Below are 19,235 nucleotides of genomic sequence, written 5' to 3'. Positions count from 1 at the left end.
CATGTTTTTACGGCGCAGCTGCACACTTTAGAACTCGGTGGATCGTTGCTACATCTGCTGTTTTTGTTATTTTGTGGGCTTATGGGTTTTTTGCATAGCATTTTTGGTCTGAGTATATTTACAATGCGCGAGTAACTTTTAATTTCGTTCTGCAGTCGTCTATAACAGAAGCAATGCATTTGGCTAGCCTTTTGTTACGACATTGGCTTTCTTCAGAAACTCGGTATTTCGTTATTATGTAATTTTATCCTCCCAGACTTAATACATGTTAAGCAGATTGGTAGCTTTCTACAAATTTGGACCTGGCTGAAGACCAAAATATACGAATATCAAGACGCTAATAAATCGAAGCTGGTGCGGTTGGCTTTTGCACAATATGCCGGTCGCCTATCTGCGACGTATGTGCCGACAAATACCATATGGGACCATTTCATCTTGAAGACAATTAAATGGCAATATAAGGAGCTCCAAATTGCACATTGTTGCTCAGTATATGGGCCCTTATGGTCTGTGTGCCTCTCCCCAAGCAGTATTTTTTCATATGATTTTGCTTTCTGTATTCTATCGGATGCCGTGGACGTGTGGTGGTGAAAACCCGTATGAAAACCAAAACAGAAACGAAAAAGGCCCAAACCGCCGTGTCAAGCTATGTCGTGTCACCTTCTTAACGACTTCGTCTCTCTGTTCTCCTATTTTGCAAGCAATTTTCGTATATCAGCCCCTTCTTATTTACTGCCTCGCCCTCCTCCACTTTACAGCAGATCGCGGCGGACAAACTCGTCGCGCAGAGCCTTGCCCAGACCAGCCGGGGAGCGCTCGACAACGACACCAGCAGCCTCGAGGGCCTTGATCTTGGAGTCAGCGCCGCCCTTGCCGCCGGACACAATGGCGCCGGCGTGGCCCATACGACGGCCTGGCGGTGCCGAGATACCGGCAATGAAGGACACGACAGGCTTGCCACCGTTGACGGTGTTGTTGGCGCGCAGGAACTCGGCAGCGTCCTCCTCAGCAGAGCCACCGATCTCGCCGATCATGATGATGCCGTCAGTCTCCTCGTCGGCGAGGAAGACCTTCAGGCAGTCGATGAAGTTGGTGCCGCTGAAGGGGTCACCACCAATACCGACGACGAGGGACTGGCCCAGGCCAGCCAAGGTGGTCTGGTTGACGGCTTCGTAGGTCAGGGTGCCGGAACGGCTGACGATGCCAATGCGGCCGCGCTTGTGGATGAATCCAGGCATGATGCCGATTTTGCACTGGCCGGGGGCGATGATGCCGGGGCAGTTGGGGCCGACGAGACGGGATTTGGACTGGGTCTTGAGCATGTTGGTGATGCGGAGCATGTCTGTTTGGAAGTGTTGAGGTTAGTAGAGTTACAATTGGGGCGTAAACGCGTACCATCGTAAACGGCGCAAACTGGCCAAGTAGAAGCTCGCTTACCATGCTGGGGAATACCCTCCGTGATGCACACAATGAGGGGGATCTCGGCGTTCAAGGCCTCCTCGATGCCGCTAGCAGCCAGAGGAGGGCTGTGATAACATGTTAGAGCTGTACGACAAAGTTTTGTGGCGTGCCACAATGGTTTGTTTGGGTTGAGCATGTCGAGGTTTCTTACGGGACGAAGATCGCCGTGGCAGTGGCGCCAGTCTCCTTGACAGCGTCACTGGCGTTGGCAAAGACTGGCAGGCCGAGATGTGTCGAGCCGGCCTTCTTGGGGTTCGTGCCACCAACAACTTGGGTGCCTGTGAGGAAAGAGAGCTTGTTTTAGTATGTGTGCGTAATGTACGTCGGTCGGGTCGGAGCAGAAGGCGTATTTACCGTAGTCAATGGCCTGCTGGGCGTGGAAACTGTTTACGGGGAGGAGCATCGTCAGCATTGGCATCCTGGGTGCTTGCCGTTGCCTCTATCACCACTATCATCGCCGTCACCGTCGCCGTCGGCATTGGCGCAGTGGCTACCGCCGCAGCCGCCCTTCAAAGCTTCCCACTTTGTGTACTCACGTTCCCTGCTTGCCGGTGAAGCCCTGAAAGAGGACCTTCGTGTCCGAGTTGATGCGCAGGTTGCCGATCGTGGCGGCATAGGGGCTGGACTCGGTGCTGTAGGCGCGGCGAGCGACCTGGCGCAGCAGGGCCGGCCGGGCGCACCGGGCGAAAGCCTGCATAGTGGAAGAGACTTGCGGGATTTACGGGGACGAAGGGGAGGGGAGGGAGTCTTGGGCGGTCCGTCGTCGAGGTCGCGTCGTCGGTGGTGCAGCAAAGTGCAAAAGGAGAGAAAGTCGGTCGGGCCGGAAAGGAGGATGTGAAGGTATCGGAAAGGGGAATTTGGAGTAGGAGCAAGTCTCTGCAGCGTCCAAGCAATGTGTTGTCCGAATGAGGGGAAGGAAGCAGGGCGGCATAAAAATTAGAGCAAAGCCTGCCAGACAGCTACAAGCCCGCTAATACTTCATAAGTCAAAACATGTGCAAAGGACACCGAACACTAGCAGACGGTCCCTCGCTACAAGGGCCATTGACAACCCGACGAAACCCATTTGGCGGTGGCCGACCGCACACGTTTCAAGCTGTTGGGGCACAGGCACAGACGCAATGGGGCTACTGTGACATCTCTTGCTCTTTTTTTGGGCCCGTTTGTATTTGTATTTTTAGTTTTCATTTTTCTGACGCTCTGCCAAATTCCGGTCGCCATTGAAGCGGTCTGTTTTCGTAGGTGGTCTTTCCGCTGGAAAGGCCTGGAAATCCCTGGCGCATGCCTTCGCATATTAAAGTTCAGCCTGTAAACACCGCTGGGCTGCGGAAACGATGGGAAACTCGGCACTAACTACTCACCAAATGTCGGTAAAGGTCTGCGGAATTACACGGCTTGTGTGGTAACGCACCGCCACAGGGAAAAGCCACAGGGCCTCGGCAGCGGGGGTGGTAGGGAGCGAATCTGGCGTATCTTAACTAGCGCGCAGGGGACTTGCTTCCGCCTGGGTGGGTTTTTAATAGGCTGTGATTGGTCACAATCTGATAACGATAAGAAGTGGGCAGAAAAGTTTCGACGACAAATGTCATAGGCAAACAGCAGAATGCCTTTCGTTTTGCAGAACGCGGGGAATTGACAAACAGAGCGGAAGCATACTTGCGGGCATTACACAAAGACGACAATCGATAAGACGTCGGATAAACCTACGAGAACGTTACGGGAGAACCGGCGCAAAACCGAGGGCATACGCGACCTAGGAAGGCCAGTCACTGACCGATTGTGGGTGGTAGTTGTGAGGAGTGTCCAGAGAAAGGCGCGTGTCAAAGGCATCCATCGATATTGAGCGTGACTCAACTGGACCCCATGTCGACCACGACCGTCACCGAGACGGCGGCATCAACGTCCCGCCGCGGCAAAGACAACCTGCCACCAGAGAACGAGCGGTTCTTACGATGCTGCGCCGACATTGCACACGCCCTGATCGAAGACTTTGAAGAGTCATCGCGCACCCCCCGGCGCGCGCCTCGTGACATCAACCTCAATAGCCTACGCTCCAAGTATGCGCGCAAGCACCGCGTCAACGGCGTGCCGCCGCTCACGGCCATCATCGCAGCCGTCCCCGAACACTACAAGAAATACATTCTGCCCAAGCTCGTGGCCAAGCCGATCCGCACATCGTCAGGAATCGCTGTCGTGGCCGTCATGTGCAAACCGCACCGCTGTCCACATATTGCGTACACGGGCAACATTTGCGTGTACTGCCCCGGCGGACCGGACTCGGACTTTGAGTACAGCACCCAGTCGTACACGGGCTACGAGCCGACGTCGATGCGGGCGATCCGCGCACGTTACGATCCGTTTGAGCAGGCTCGCGGGCGTGTCGACCAGCTGAAAGCGCTGGGCCACTCGGTGGACAAGGTCGAGTACATTATCATGGGCGGCACGTTCATGTCGCTGGCCGAGTCGTACCGGGAGACGTTTATCGCGCAGCTGCACAATGCGCTCAGTGGCTATCAGACGACCAACGTGGACGAGGCGGTGGTGGCGGGCGAGATGAGCAACACCAAATGTGTGGGCATCACCATTGAGACGCGGCCTGACTACTGCCTGCAGCCGCACCTCTCGAGCATGCTGCGCTACGGATGCACGCGACTCGAAATCGGCGTGCAGTCGCTCTACGAGGACGTGGCGCGCGACACCAACCGCGGCCATACGGTGGCGGCCGTGGCCGAGACGTTTTGCCTGGCCAAGGACGCCGGCTACAAGGTGGTCAGTCATATGATGCCAGACCTGCCCAACGTGGGCATGGAGCGCGACCTGGACCAGTTCCGCGAGTACTTTGAGAACCCGGCATTCCGGACCGACGGCCTCAAGATCTACCCGACGCTGGTAATCCGCGGCACGGGTCTCTATGAGTTGTGGCGGACAGGACGGTATCAAAATTACACGCCCAACGGACTGATCGACCTAGTGGCGCGCATCCTAGCGCTGGTGCCGCCATGGACACGCATCTACCGCGTGCAGCGCGATATCCCAATGCCCCTGGTAACGTCGGGCGTGGAGAACGGCAACCTGCGCGAGCTTGCGCTGGCGCGCATGAAGGACTTTGGCACGACATGCCGCGACGTGCGCACGCGCGAGGTGGGCATCAACGAGGTAAAACACAAGGTGCGGCCGAACCAAGTCGAGCTGGTGCGCCGCGACTATACGGCCAACGGCGGCTGGGAGACATTTTTGGCGTACGAGGACCCAAAGCAGGACATTCTGGTAGGCCTGTTGCGGCTGCGGAAGTGCTCGGCCAAGTATACGTTCCGCGAGGAGCTGATTGAGCAGCCGACGAGCCTTGTGCGCGAGCTGCATGTATACGGGACGGCAGTGCCGGTGCACGCGCGCGATCCCAAAAAGTTCCAGCACCAGGGCTTCGGCACGCTGTTGATGGAGGAGGCGGAGCGCATAGCGCGCGACGAACATGGCAGCGACAAGATCAGTGTGATCTCAGGCGTCGGTGTACGAAGCTACTACGCGAAGCTTGGCTACTGGCTGGACGGACCTTACATGAGCAAGTGGCTTGACGGGCGCCCGGGTCCGGTCGAGGGATCTTGAGGGATAGATCGGCACAGGGCCAAGCTGGCGAAACAAACACAAGAGCTTCTGTCCTTTGAGCCTTTCGACTTGACCCAAGCCAATCCAAGCAAGTTAGACAGTTCTTGGCGTATTACCAGCCAACCAACGTCTGATCGAGTGTATCGCGTCTGTGGGTGCAAGGACATGCTAAGAGGCCGGCAGCTGTCGAACAGCACTTCGGCGTGCGTAGAGCAGAGCCGCACTATTTTGTGCTGTACACAACTCCGGACAACGCTGACATAATGTCGGCTGGGTAACCTGGAGATGCAGCATGAGCCGCGCGAAGACTGCTGGAGGCGGGCGAAGCGGGCCATCCACGTCGTCTAGCGTTGGCACACGATTCGCGGATGTTGGAAATGGCTACGCAAAAAACGTTGTGCTATCCGACTGAGAGATCTTTGATTATGCACTTCTGAGAGCACATACCATGAATATCACGAGACTAAAGCAATTCAATTTATATTGCGTATCTTAGGCAGCCACCGAATGCGACAAGAGGCGAAGTGACAGGGGAGGGGAGAAAGAGTGGCCGTCTTGGCGTCATTGAAGTTTGGTGACACAGTAGTAGCGGGAGCTGGCGTTGTCGTGATCCAAAGAACGGCGAACCATTCACAGGAAAATAGAAAAAAGGGTCCGTGAGTTGAATGAGAGAAAAAAAAAAGGGCAGCCAGTAGACGACGACGAAATAAGGGGGTGCCTCGGTGCGAAAGAAAGGAAACAGGAAGCAGCCCAGAAAACTAAAACTAGCAAAGGAAACAATGAGAGGCTGAGCAGCTGTCAGCCAAGATCAAATTCAGTAAACGAGCCAAGATCGGCGGTGTCGTTTTTTTTGACTCTCCGCCCCTGCCAGGGTTACATTACGTTGCGCACGTCGACATTGGGATATGGAAAAATACGTCGCTGGCCGACCGAACAGGCCGCCTCGGCGTTGTGCTTCTTCTTTCTCGTCTCATTTTGTCTCTTAACCGTCTTTGTCGTGCAATTTTAGAAACTCGCTTTGGATTGGCAACGAGAATTCTGCCGTCTTGTTCAGTCATATCGACATCCCATTCACGCCGTACATCTCGACATTTATGGTCCATTTCAATTTTGGTTGCGTGTTCTTCTTTTACCCCTCGGGTCTGAACAAAGCTGAGTGTTGTTGGCGTCGCATCGGTTGTCACCAGGCAAGGGAGGGTGTGCAGTTGTTCTGCGCTCCATGGTTTCTTTGCAAGGACACTGGCCAGCCCCCAGTTTTCTTCCAGGCAATGAATACTACAAATTTCGTCTGACCTGGTGGCGTCACAATTATAACCTTAAAACCTTGTTGCAGTGGAGAAAGGTAAAGCAAAAGGCCGCCGTCAGCGCAGTTGGGAATTGCCTCAAGGACCTCAAAAGTCCTTTACGCACGCAGGTGACGGTGCCTTCTGGTCTGGTTGTCTACCCATCCCGAGCAGACTCTCTGTGTGAAATGACGGCGTCGCCGTTGATGGACGGTCGAGAAGCTTTAAAACCAACTACCAGCCATAGGACGTCGTAGAAAGATTGGGGCCTTGGAGCCAAACAAAGAGACGACGCAAAAGGCACGTTTTGCAAACAAAAGACAAAAACGAACAGAAAGAAGACAGAAGCCAGCCAGACACAGAAAATGTGCCGATCTTTGCCTTACGCTCGACGTCCACCCTTCGTTCCCAGAGCCTCAGCCTCCCAGCTCCCCACCACTATTTCCCCAGTCAACCTAGCCCATGCAGACTCATATCTCTTGCTCGCAATGGTACTTCCTTTTGGCTTGCGGCCTGCTCTGTTAAACATGTTCCGATACGAAAACACGAAGGACCAAAACGGACTAGGCTGTGAAGCCAAGAACGACCAGCTCTGTTCAACGGTTCGTCGCTGGATGGACGTCTGAGCTACTCCAAACTTAGTCCTTTGAAGCAGGGGTGCTTTCGCCGGCTGTCTTGGCTTCGAAGCTGCACTCTTTTACACAAAAATGCACAAGAGGACCATCCCCATTGTGACTGTGCGCCATACATCGTGGCACACCGTATTTCTCCAGTCTGCCTGATGAGGACAACTCGGTAGATATGGGGGTGCAAGTAATACGACGTCTACTGCGGAGCTGCTTCTGCTATCCTGATGCCTGCCGTCAGCATGCAACAAAACTCCCACAACACCAGTGCGTCCACCGGACGGTGTGCCATGAAGAGACAAGTATGATAAGTAGTGTTGAGGGGCGCCGCTCTTGGCATTCGAACTAGACAGGGCTGTTGAGCGGAATGAAATCTGCGAGAAAAGAAGATGACAACAGACGAAACGAAAGACTAAAGAAACATAACACGAAACTGCCACACACGCCGGTCATAACAGACTCTCAAGGAAAAGAACGCCTACCCCAGTACAGACGAACAAGTTCTGGACCCAACCTGGTCAACCTCCACGAATGACAGGCGCCGGTTGACGGAGCTGTCTGCCTTGAGATCTGAACTGGCCCCTGTATCTACCGTATTAAAGCTCGTTTACCCTCATCACTTTTGTTTGTGCCGTCGATGCCTTGTGACCGTTTCTTTTTCTGCAGCTTGCGACTTACACGAAGTTGGGGTTAACCTCTTTTGCATACCTCCCTTTTTTATTTTGATTTTGATTTTTCAAAAAGAGCTCGCAGAGTTTACTTTTTTGATCACCATTCCCCCTCCTCACAAGGCACAAGTCACAACCAGTCCCCGCCACAGCTTCACTATGCGTGCCTGGTCGTCCTTGCTCGTGGCCGCCGCCTCTGTGTCCGGGGCGACTGCCGACGTGGCTCTCGACAATAAGATCGCGCTGGTCAACCGCGAGGCTCTGCTTCGGCCCGGTGTGCTGGAGTACGACAACCGCGACAAACACTATGTGGTCCTGCCCGTAGTTGGTGGCAAATTCCAGGCCAAGACCGGCACCAACTCGTCCGACGGCGTCGTCACCTCGCGCTCCGTCATTGACATCCTGCTGAACAAGCGGCAGTACTGTTCCGCAGGCTACGGCTACTGCTCCAACTTTGGCCGCTGCTGCCCGACCTACGACGACTGCTGCGCCTACGGCTACTGCATTGATCCGGCGGATACCTGCTGCCCCAACGCGCCGTGCCAAGACGGACACGGCTGCTGCGGCCAGAACCACTGCTACCCTCCCGGCGCCGTCTGCTGCGGCGACGAGTCGTACTGCGACGCCGGCAACCACTGCTACAAATACGCCGATCTCTCATACGATGTCTGCTGCACCGACTCGTCGTGTACTGCCTATGTGACTGGCGGCGTCACCGTCACGCGCTCGCAAACCACCACGCGCACCTACACAACGCCGCCGCCCAGCACGGCCACTGACTACAACTACGAGGCCTACTACTTCACCATCACCTACTACTACTATTACTACTACTGGTACGAGATCGACGTGACGCGCTCCGTCGTCACCTCCACCCGCACCACCACCCGCACCATCCTGAGCGTGTCGGCCACGGACTCGGCTGAAGCCAGATCGTCCTTTTCCGAAATCTCGTCCACCTTCACGCCCTACACGCCCGCCGCCGCCACCTCGCTTGAGTCCCTGGCCGGCTCGACCACCACCGACGAGCCCGCCTCGTTTGGCGGCGGTAGCCCCGGCGGGGACTCGTCCTCCTCGCCGGCGCCGACCTCCTCTGCCGAACAGACAACCACCCGCCACAGAGCCACCACGACCACGACCACACCCACGCTGCCGAACGGGGCCGGTTCCGTGAACTCGGCAGTCTCCCTTACCCATGCTGGCGACGGCCTCCTTGGTCTGTGGCTGACGGTCGGTGCGGCCGCGGGCATCCTGATGATTGTCCTGTAAATGGCCAGAGGCTGTGGCCGGTGACGTGTCAAGACCGCCGGTACATGGCCAATGCGACCGCGAATTTTGTGCATTTTCAAATTGTTGTGCGACAGTTAGTCGATTCATGTTAGTTCTAATGAATATCACATAATGGCAGAGAGGAGGAAGAGAACGCGATGAGAGGCAATGCTACATTTCATGTCCTGACAGTTTGGGGAGATACCATTATATATGCTTTACCTTAGTTCCACTAATTAAACTTGCTCAGACATATTGCAGCACAACAACTAAGGAGTGGTGATGCGAAGAGAATGAAATCAAATGAACCGGGAATCAACAAAGACAAACGCCATGCGATGCAAATTCAAAATGCAGAATCAAAACCAGAGAAACAGGTGAGGCTGCCCCATACTCAGTATCCAAACTCCGGATCGTTGAACGTGCTGCGTCTCACAACGTAAAGTAAAAGGTGGCCGTCGATCGTGATCACATACCCCTACGGCGCTACCTCTCCAAAAGGGTAGTTGAACTTGAGCAGGCCGTTGAGGCCGCCGACCCAACCGTCGTCGTCCTCGAGCACACCGTTGGAATCGCCCTTCTTGGGTGCCCTGATCACGCACGGAACGCCGCCGCGCCAGCTGCCGTCCGCCGCGGGGCCGACATTCTCGCCCTCGACTCGCACCTCCATGCCGATCCCCACGCCCGTCTTGCGCTTGCCATCGATGCTCACCTCGAGCTCGCGGCCCCGGTTGCGCTCGCTGAGCCGCAGCACCACCTTGGTGTTGAGAGGCAGCACCAGCGGTCGGAAGCTGAGACTACGCGGGCAGATGGGCGTGATCAGCAGCGAGCCCACCAGCGGGTGGATGATGGACCCGCCGGCGCTGAGCGAGTACGCGGTGGAGCCCGTCGGCGTGCTCACGAGGATGCCGTCGGCCACGGCCTCGGTCAAAAAGTGGTTGTTCAGGAAAATGTCAATGATGGCCAGGTGTGGGTGTGGTCCACGGTGGATCAGCAGCTCGTTGATGGCGTGCAAGGCCGGCGGTGGAGTCTGTGATGAGCGTGACGAGCTGGGTGTGCTGCTCTGGGCCTGGCCAGGTCCGTGGCTGGGATCGGTTACAGAAGTAGGGACCAGTTGACCGTTGATGTTGACACCATTCTGGTCGTACACGCCCACCTTGAGGCGGTGCCGAAGCAGCATCCGAGACACCCGCTTCACGCCCATGCTCTGGCCACGCGCATTGCCCCACGACACCGGCTTGTCGGTCTCAGGCTCGCCGGCGGAGCGTGTCAGAGCTGCAGTGTCAGCTGCCGATACTGACTTTGTCAGGCCGCCCGCGCCGCCTTGGCTTCCTTGGCTTGCAGCTTGTGTATGCGGGCCGACCAGGTCGTCGACGGCCACGCCGCTGCCACTCATGTAAACCTCGCGCCACGCGCTCTTGTACTCGTCAAACTTCCATTCGCCCAGGAACCCCAGCGAGCCCATGCTAAAGGACAGTATTGGTGGCACGCTCGGCTGCAGCGAGAAGAGGTTGGCTGCCCTCAGGATCGTGCCATCGCCGCCGAGCGTCGTAATGACGTCGATTTTGCGGGGGAAAATGGATGTTGGGTCGCTGTTGCCGACGACGGTGTAGATGGGGAACGGCAGCGACTCGTGGATGTCGCTGGCAATACGGCTTTCGAACACGAGCCGCAGATCTGGGTAGTTCTTAGCCAGATGCCGGGCAAGCTCAATAGCCGATCGTGTCACATGCGGCGCATGCAGCTTGGGCATAATCAGGACGTTGCGCGGCGGCTGCGGCCACTGTAGCGACAGCAACGACGATGCCGGCGTTTCTTCGTAGCGCGGAATCGTCCGGTCGGGCAGGTGTGTTATATCGAACAGCTCGCGCCGAGGCAGAGTCGTCGAGAATAGCCTTGGCTGCTTCAGGCTCCCGACCATGGCCCGAAATGCAGGTCGTGCCGCCATGGTAGGGATGCGTGTGGTTCAGCTACAACAGTGGTAATTGCCGGTGTATTCGTGCCCCCTAAACGATACGTTCAGTCTTCTGACGTCGAGCTTGTCTGTCCTCGTTTGTCGTGTGAGCAGCACGGGCACGCGAAAAGGAAGTTCGTGGGATCGAGAGGATGCACCATTGTCGTTGGGTGAGCGAATGGGAACGCCGGCAGGATCAAAGCAACGTGCATGCCTTAAGGTCTGTTTTGAACGAAATCTAAAGTTCAGGAGGTCCTGCTCGGGGGTGTCTTTGGCGACATTGTTATTTCGTCGTGGTCCGTTCTGTTTGCAACTCGTTCGTGACGTTAGTTTTGCAGATGGTTTTGATAATTTAGTATTTTATTTTAGTATTTTATTTAATTCGGCTCGCGGCACCCATCACACACCCCGCAAATGAGTGCTCACGGTAGGCGTTTGCCTACGCTAGGGTGCTCTCGGGCAGATGTTTGAGTGCTCTGGTCTGGTAATTACTGTGTGGGACCCTTGTGCTCTGATTTGCCTTTCCGTCCAACTTGGTGCTTCGACCCCCTAAAACATCAGCCATCCCAGCAGCCACTAGCACCTGCAGCTCTCGGATCGCTCGGCCACAGTGCTGTCCAGACCGCTAAGGTCGCAGAATGTGTCAATGGCGGGGAAGGAGCTCTGAAGCTCTTACGTCTTGAGAATTCTTGCCTGAAGCTACTACTGACGACGCTTCCGTCGTGCCTTCCCTTCGCCAATCCCTTGTACTTTCAACACTCATCTCCTTCCCTGCGTCGTCTCTTCAACAGACGGAAGGAAGCAGAACCTAGCACACGGCAAGATCGATCAGCACTACAGTCCCTGCTTTCTTCCTGCCGTCCCTCGCTATTCGCACTTCAAGGGTCGGTCCCCGACAGGGCGTTCCACCTAGCTCTTAGGCAGCTAGCTGATCCTTCGGCTGTCACCTGCTCACCTCCCATTGTTGTCTTCGAACCCAACGATCTTAAAACCTCTCTTCGCCAAGCACTCCCGCTGTTTCGGTGTACTTCTGCCTTTGTGTCCACTCCCTTGCTCGGTGGCCTCCCTTCCTTTAACGTCTCGTCCCTTGGCCGGTTCATGTCGCATGCGCCGCGTCACGCTGTGTTGGCTCTGTTACACGGCTACTTCGAGACACTTCGACGTTCACGTCTCTAATACCTTCTTGGATCGACAGACCCCGAGCCTTGGCATATATTCTCGCGGCACACAGAAGCTTCGCACCAGCTCTAAACCAGTTCAAGGCCTGACCTTGACGCTTTTGCACTCCAGCAATACTTGTTGAAGGGCAGGCGCCGAGAGATACCGATAAAGACCCGCTCTTGGCCATTCAACTGCACCACATACGTCATACCAAAAGAGAAAGGAGGGCCATGGACTCCGAGCTCCGCCAAAGAGCGAAGCCCGCGACCGACCCTGTCCCGGCCCCGAATCTGACCGCCGGCGTTACTGGTGGTGTGCCTGCCATTGCCGAGCATCCTTCCGGTAAAGAAGGACACGGCAAAGCAGTGCAGATATTGCGCGGCGCTTTGTTTGCTGTCTTTTTCTTTGCGACAGTGATTGCGTACGTTCCCGGGGTTTGGAGGAATTTACCAGAAGTTTTGAAAGAACATTCGTCGTGCTGACAGCATAGGATCCACCTCACGCAATGGGTCGGCGCGCCTCTCTATTGGATCAACCGTGATTTGTTCTACAGCTATATGGCGTACACTAAACAGCTATTTGGCATCACCATTGCAACGATGACCTACTGGTGGGGCCCGACAACCATCCGCATCAGCGGCGACAAGTCGGTAGCCGGCCAGATCCGGAAAACCAAGGACGGCCGTGTAGAGTTCGACTTCCCCAACCGCATGGTCATGATTGCCAACCACCAGATCTACACCGACTGGATCTATCTGTGGTGGGTAGGATACGCCAACAAACGCCGCATGGACGGTTTCATCTACATCATCCTCAAGGAGTCGCTCAAGTATATCCCCATCCTCGGCGCCGGAATGCAGTTCTTCGGATTCATCTTTATGTCGCGCAAAATGTCCGTCGATCGGCCGCGCATGGCCCACCGTCTGGAGAAGCTTCGTGCACCGCACACGGACGCCGACGGGAAGACATATCTTGACCCTATGTGGCTGTTGTTGTTCCCTGAGGGCACCAACGCGTCGGCTAATGGCCGCCGGAAATCTGCCGCGTGGGCACAAAAGATGAACTACAAGGACCCAGAGCATATCTTGCTGCCACGCAGCACGGGCATGTACTTTTGTCTTACGGAGCTCAAAGGCTCTGTCGAATATGTCTACGACTGTACCGTTGCCTACGAGGGAATTCCGTAAGTTCACTCTCCCAATTTTTTTCTCTTTACACTCTAGGAATGAATGGCATGCTAAGATAAAGCAACAGCCGTGGCAAGTACGGCGAGGACTACTTTTCGCTCTCGAGCACGTACTTCGAGGGCCAGCCTCCGAAATCGGTCAACTTCCACTGGCGCCGGTTCCGTGTCGATGACATTCCCCTTGAGACGGCCGAAGCATTTGATCAGTGGTTGCGCGACCGATGGTACGAGAAGGATGCCATCATGGAGCAGTACATGTCAACCGGCCGCCTACCTGCCTCATCTGCCAAGGTCGAAGACGGCGAACGGCCTGAATACGTTGAGACCGAGGTACGAACGCAGTACCTAGGAGAGATCCTTCAGGTATTCTCCGTTGTCGGCACTGTCTGGCTCCTGTGCCGCATCGCTGTCCGGTTCTTTGAAAGATTCTGAATATCATTTGATGTCCGAAATGGTGGCGATAAAATGGACTCGCCAGTTCTGGCCGAATTATGGCTACATGGACCTCTTACTTGCAGCATTTCGACTTCATTGTCCCTCAGTCTCCCGTTTGTCTTTTGTTTTCCTTTTATGCGTCTGGTTTTGCTTGGTGTGTCTGGATTTGTTATGGAAGCTTGCATTAGAGATTGGCGGCGACAGGGCACGCTAAACATGTTTGCATGTACTGGTTAGAGCTTCTATGGCCTCTCGTGAGTTATGAATATTTGTCTGGAATTGTTATGTATAGAAATGACGGCGGCGTATGAGTTTAGGCTTTGTGTTAGCGATGGAAATTTACCTCATTTGAGCAATCAAAGGTTATGCATTGACAGAACGTCATATTTCTTAAACGTCAACAATGACAAGACCAATGAACGCGGCGTACGAAGACTTACTATGAGTAGTAAGCAAGATTTCAATACAAAGAGAGTGAAAATACGGGCATAAATGTATTTACTACAGCGAGCTGCCATCAACTGCACGTGGAGCCATCATGAACATTACCGCTCATGCAAATTGTACGGATTAGTGTCTCCAAAATTCGCGACGCTAGGAGCCATGTAGAATCAGAGAGAGCCTCGTGACACAAATTACGTCTTCATAAGGCCAAATCTACAGATGTGCAAAGTTGGTTTATAGCTTATCACGAGGAAAGGCATCAACGGACCCTGTTTACTTATTGTCGCACAAGGAAAGTGGGATAATAATTAGAAAAGAGCTTCCTCTTTGCATCTAGCGTACGTCGTACAAGCAGGAAGAGTGAATGGTGCCTGTAAAGACACTGACATACGGGGCAAACGTTGCGAATAATTGCCCTTGGTCTCTCGGGTTAAATGGCAGAACTGATGCAACTGGGCAAATTAGGTGATAATGTTGTTATGATTCTGAACATACACCAGTAATAGACCGACTAGCTCAAAGTCAATTTCCCAACGCAGTAGCAGGCACAGTCTAGAAAACAAAATTGAACGCCAAGGTTTCATGTGCTGTGCCTATCGTTGTCTAGCAAAACAATTCGAAGAAATGACCCCCTAGAAACTGGGCAAAAATACACAGTAACAAAGGCAAACTAGTTGCTGGGACGGGACACGGCTGGTGGAACTGAGGTTAAGTTACACAGAAATCCCAAAGGTGTCAAAATTCAACTTAATTTCAACGTCATGTGAAAATGAGGCTCGCAGAGACGCAAAAGACTATAGTAGATATTAGTTGTTAGTGTGATTTGGTGAAGCCACAATGTATTGGTGCCAGGTTTGGTGATGCACTTCGGCAGTTTTCATATCCGAGATGCTTACGCTGAATCAACCTCGTTAGTCCTCTTTAAAGAATAACTGGATATAATTGGAAAACGAGGATCTTTTACATCTCCTTTATATTCCCCCGGCACAAAATAGTTTTAGTTGTTGTGGTTTTATTCTTCTACAAGAATTTTTGTGAAAAGAGAAAAATACAACATAAGAGTGCTATCGATAAGGACAAGCTCAGCGTAAATACTGGTATCGTGACAGTGCGAGTGGAAACCGTCAAGAGGCGGTTTCAGATACTCGTATGTTACGGCCCATTGGGCTCGGTGTGTCAACCGGTATGGAAGAGTTCTGATCGACACAGATTCCTGGCATAGCCTTCGAGTCCTGGCAGCTATCTACCAGCTCATCAGCCACGGTCGAGCGTCCCCGAGCATAACACAGGTCGGCACAGATTAGAACACGCTTTCTAGGACAGCTTTGTCGCGTTTAAAGTTGATGGGACCCAGATGTGTTGGTGATGGGGGCTAAGTTGAGAGAACGGTTGCTAGAATATAAATACTCAGTCGACGAGGGCTTGCCACGAAGGGGGTCGACCGGTGGCATGCTCGTTATCTCATCTGTCAAGACCTGGCAAGCGCGATCTATGACATAGCTATACGGAAAGGATACCGATGCAGCCTAGGATAATCCTTGCAATGGGCCCTTATGGCACTGCTCGGCGCGATGATATTTGAGTCTGGAACGCGGCTAGGAGGGATACTCGACGGGACGAACCCGAATGTGAGATATACTCCTGTTGGCCAAAAGAGGTCGATGATCACTTGGACCGTTGGTGGGTGAAATAGTTCCGCTCGAAGTGATATAGCAAATACATAGGCGCAATTACCTGGATCCGGGACAGTAGATGCAGTACAGTCGTCATGATTATCGTAGAGTAGTTCACAAGTCGACAGTCGTAGAATTTGATGATGTTGAGTTTGACGATTTACTAGTATCGTAAAGAGTTGACAATGCGATGACCAGGCATTTAGCAATGTGCTTTGCCCCTCGAGCCCCTGTAGAATTTACCAAATATGACGGGCTGTCATTAGCCTGGCGGGCCTCGACGTGGGGTCATTTTGCCGCTAAATTGCCTGCCACCCTAACCCACCTAACCCACCTCCTCCAGCTTTTGCCATTGCGTCAGAAAAAGTGGTGTCGCGCCTGCCCCGCCAGAGAGGTACCTGAGCTCTTGGAATATGCAGGCACAGGCGGTCACAAACAGCGACAGCCTTATCCCACCTCCTCCTCACCGGCCATCCAAGAGCAGCAATAGACAGACGCAACAGCCACATTGCGACACCATGGCACCCGAGATAACGAGGCGTAAGTTACCTTGCAGCTGCTACGCCAACCTTTCATCCTTTACATCAACCTACTGTCCCTCGATTGCGCTTGTTTGCTGACGTTTCAAAAGGTGCCTATTCGACGGGCGACAAGACGTCTTTTGCCTGGCAGACGGCCCGCGAGCGCTGGCCAGTGATCCTGGTGAGTCGCAGGGTCGCCGTTGACAAAGACGAGTGTCCGGAATGGAGCTAACTCGGCCAGACTCAAGCAATCGATGATGTCTACCGTTCTGTACACGAGTGCGGCGACGACAAGGAAAAGGAGGCCGAGGGCAAGGCTATCGTCGAGAAGATTGCACGCCTCAAGTACGACGTGCAGCACGACCGGCAGCTCGAGTGAGTGACGTCTATTGGGAGGAGGGGAAGCGAGGAGAGGCGGAAGGCCGAGAAAATCAGGGTTTGCATTGGCACGAGAAGGACACAGCTGACACTGACACCCTGTTACAGACCCATTGACGACGACGGCGAGCCTGATGTGGCTGCATACAACGCTGAGCTTACCCAGCTGGGCCCCCTCTCGTGGCTCAGGGCACCGTGGCTGTTCGCCGAGTGCTATCTGTTCCGGCGCATGAGCACCTACTTCCGGCTCTCGACGCACTGGACGCGCTATGATCCCTTTGCGCGGCAAAAAATCCGTACATTCCGCTCGTCACGGCCGGCGGTGCTCGAACTGGCGGCGCGGTACCGTGAGCTCATGAAGCAGCTGGAGGCGCACCAGGCGAACAAGAGCGGTGACGCAGAAACTGTTGCCTCCGCTGAGGAGACGCTTTTCGCGGAGATGTGTGAAATCTGCCTCTGGGGCAATGCCACGGACCTCTCGCTGCTCACCAACCTGACGTATGAGGATATCCAGAAGCTTCAGGGTGCCGAGGCGCGCCGCAAGGCCGAGGCCAACATCCTAGTGAACGATCTGCCGACGGCCTACAAGACGCTCACGAAGGCGCGCGATGCTGCGTCAGCGAGCAGCAGACAGCCAGGCAGCAGCAGCCCCGAGCGTCGCATCGACATTGTGCTTGACAACGCGGGCTTTGAGCTCTACGTCGACCTCATCCTGGCAGGCTACCTGCTACGCGCAGGCCTGGCTACGGTTGTCGTGCTGCACCCCAAGAACATCCCCTGGTTCGTTTCTGACGTGCTACCTAGCGACTTTGCAGCGCTTCTCAATGCGCTGGCGAACCCGCAGCATTTCTACGAGACACCCTCCGAAGAAGAGGAGCTGCAGGGCAAGCCGGCGCCGGAGAAACTGACGGACACCGAGAAGGCCGATTTGTCCTTTTTGTTTGGCGAATGGAGCCAGCTTTACGCCAACGGACAGATGGTGCTGCGGCCCAACATCTTCTGGACCCAGCCCGGCAGTTTCTGGCGGCTGCCCAAAGAGGCACCGGCGCTGTACGAGGACCTGAAGACGAGCGAGCTGGTCATTTTCAAGGGCGACCTGAATTACCGAAAGCTGACGAGCGATGTATGTCTCCCGCGTCTTTCCTCATCATATCACGACGCCTTCCATGTATTCCCTTGTTCTTTTTTCTTTTCCCAAGCTCGTCTCTACCCGTTCTAACCGTTTCCGACTACTATGACAGGTCGACTGGGAAGCGACGACGCCGTTTGTCGAAGCCATTGGTCCCCTGGGACCGGGTTCGGGCCTCAATGTGCTGGCACTGCGGACGTGCAAGGCGGATGTGGTCGTGGGCCTGCCGGCAGGCAAGGACGAGGAGCTTCGGAAGGCAGATGGCGGCGGAGGCGACTCGGGTGCGCGTAGATGGGCGTGGAACGGCAAGTGGGCAGTTGTGTCGTGCTCGCAAAGCAAGGGGGGGGAGGCCACATCGGCATAGAGGTATATCGTGCATGTGTCTGGATGGGGGTGAGTGTGCGTAAACAACGCAAAGTGCGGCAACTGGCGTTTTTCGTTCTGTCTTTCTGCTCGGCCTCCTCTTTTGTTTGATCTGCAACATTGCTAAGTTGGCCACACACTTTTTAGTTTCTCCCAGCATCCATCCTCTCATATCCGCTTGCCGTCCCCTCCATCCGTCGTCCCTCCCACACTTCCCGCATCTTTCGTTTGCTTTTTTTGCGTTGTCTCAAGCCGCCCTGCATCTCGTAGAACATGCATACCTGCATATCGCGAGGGATGCAGACCTCTAGCCCTCCTCGTCTCCTCACTCCATTGTCATCCGTCCACACCCTCCCTCTTCCTTTGTTCAACTTGAGCACATTTATCAGACATAGACCGCATAGAAATATTGAAGGAATAGAAGCTTTCACGCCTTCTGCATATGTCTTTTGGACCGAGTGGTGCTAGGGGAGACACGGTATGTCTATGCTTTGTGGGAAATGGAATCAAGGCCAAGAAGGCTTTCGGCTGGTTGCGAGACGTGAGGGTGTCTGTCGTGGTTATGTCGTTTGCCTGATACGGACTCCTATTGGCAATAAAAAACCTAGTTTGTATCTGAGCGGCCTGTGTTGCTGCTCTTGTTGCTGTCTTGTTGCACCAGATGCTCTTGTGGGCTGGTTGGAGTCTTGTATGTGGTTTTCGACTTGCCTTCTGTGTTTCTCGTCTTTGTATTGTTGCGGCGTATGCAACCTTCAGCCTCACTGCCGGCTACCAGCGGTGCTTTTGAAAATGTCGATGATACAAATACCAAAGGAATACTTCGTACATGGGAAGGTATATCTGAGGTGCAGGTCCTTGGGGAGGAGTTAAGACATGTTTCCTGACGGTATTGGGTATCGGAGGTCATTGTAGAATAAAATACAACATAAAAAAAATCAATACGACAAAGGGCAAGGATTATCCAATAAATGTTTCACAGGACCAGCTCTGGGCTGAGCAGGGACCTGGGCATGTTTTATGAGATGGTACTTGCCTGGCTGGCCATGTACAAGTACCTGAAAGTCCAGTCCGGTGTCTTTTCT

The 19,235-nt window shown here is 54.3% G+C and overlaps 6 protein-coding genes across 6 annotated transcripts; 4 read left to right on the top strand and 2 right to left on the bottom strand.

The window, feature by feature from the left end:
* Positions 1–752: 752 nt before the first annotated feature.
* Positions 753–2,158, bottom strand: SPBR_02800 (succinyl-CoA synthetase alpha subunit; the record flags this gene model as incomplete). Its single annotated transcript, XM_040761103.1, has 5 exons — positions 753–1,342; positions 1,438–1,526; positions 1,613–1,739; positions 1,816–1,844; positions 1,998–2,158. The coding sequence occupies 5 exons, from the start codon at positions 2,156–2,158 to the stop codon at positions 753–755; spliced, it is 996 nt and encodes a 331-aa protein (XP_040620052.1).
* Positions 2,159–3,323: 1,165 nt separating this feature from the next.
* On the top strand, positions 3,324–5,063 carry SPBR_02634 (elongator complex protein 3; the record flags this gene model as incomplete). Its single annotated transcript, XM_040760937.1, has 1 exon — positions 3,324–5,063. The coding sequence occupies one exon, from the start codon at positions 3,324–3,326 to the stop codon at positions 5,061–5,063; it is 1,740 nt and encodes a 579-aa protein (XP_040620051.1).
* Positions 5,064–7,799: 2,736 nt separating this feature from the next.
* On the top strand, positions 7,800–8,909 carry SPBR_02966 (uncharacterized protein; the record flags this gene model as incomplete). Its single annotated transcript, XM_040761269.1, has 1 exon — positions 7,800–8,909. The coding sequence occupies one exon, from the start codon at positions 7,800–7,802 to the stop codon at positions 8,907–8,909; it is 1,110 nt and encodes a 369-aa protein (XP_040620050.1).
* A 478-nt stretch (positions 8,910–9,387) lies between these two features.
* Positions 9,388–10,857, bottom strand: SPBR_02774 (uncharacterized protein; the record flags this gene model as incomplete). The annotated part of the gene is made up of 1 exon (XM_040761077.1): positions 9,388–10,857. One exon carries the CDS (start codon positions 10,855–10,857, stop codon positions 9,388–9,390), a length of 1,470 nt encoding a protein of 489 aa, XP_040620049.1.
* Positions 10,858–12,254: 1,397 nt separating this feature from the next.
* Positions 12,255–13,642, top strand: SPBR_02809 (uncharacterized protein; the record flags this gene model as incomplete). Its single annotated transcript, XM_040761112.1, has 3 exons — positions 12,255–12,445; positions 12,515–13,207; positions 13,279–13,642. The coding sequence occupies 3 exons, from the start codon at positions 12,255–12,257 to the stop codon at positions 13,640–13,642; spliced, it is 1,248 nt and encodes a 415-aa protein (XP_040620048.1).
* A 2,638-nt stretch (positions 13,643–16,280) lies between these two features.
* Positions 16,281–18,154, top strand: SPBR_02570 (uncharacterized protein; the record flags this gene model as incomplete). Its single annotated transcript, XM_040760873.1, has 5 exons — positions 16,281–16,302; positions 16,394–16,464; positions 16,525–16,658; positions 16,770–17,784; positions 17,903–18,154. The coding sequence occupies 5 exons, from the start codon at positions 16,281–16,283 to the stop codon at positions 18,152–18,154; spliced, it is 1,494 nt and encodes a 497-aa protein (XP_040620047.1).
* Positions 18,155–19,235: the final 1,081 nt, after the last annotated feature.

The sequence above is a fragment of the Sporothrix brasiliensis genome (assembly GCF_000820605.1).
Source record: "Sporothrix brasiliensis 5110 chromosome Unknown Cont17, whole genome shotgun sequence".
Lineage (NCBI taxonomy): Eukaryota > Fungi > Ascomycota > Sordariomycetes > Ophiostomatales > Ophiostomataceae > Sporothrix > Sporothrix brasiliensis.
This window is presented reverse-complemented; position numbering and strand designations above follow the sequence as displayed.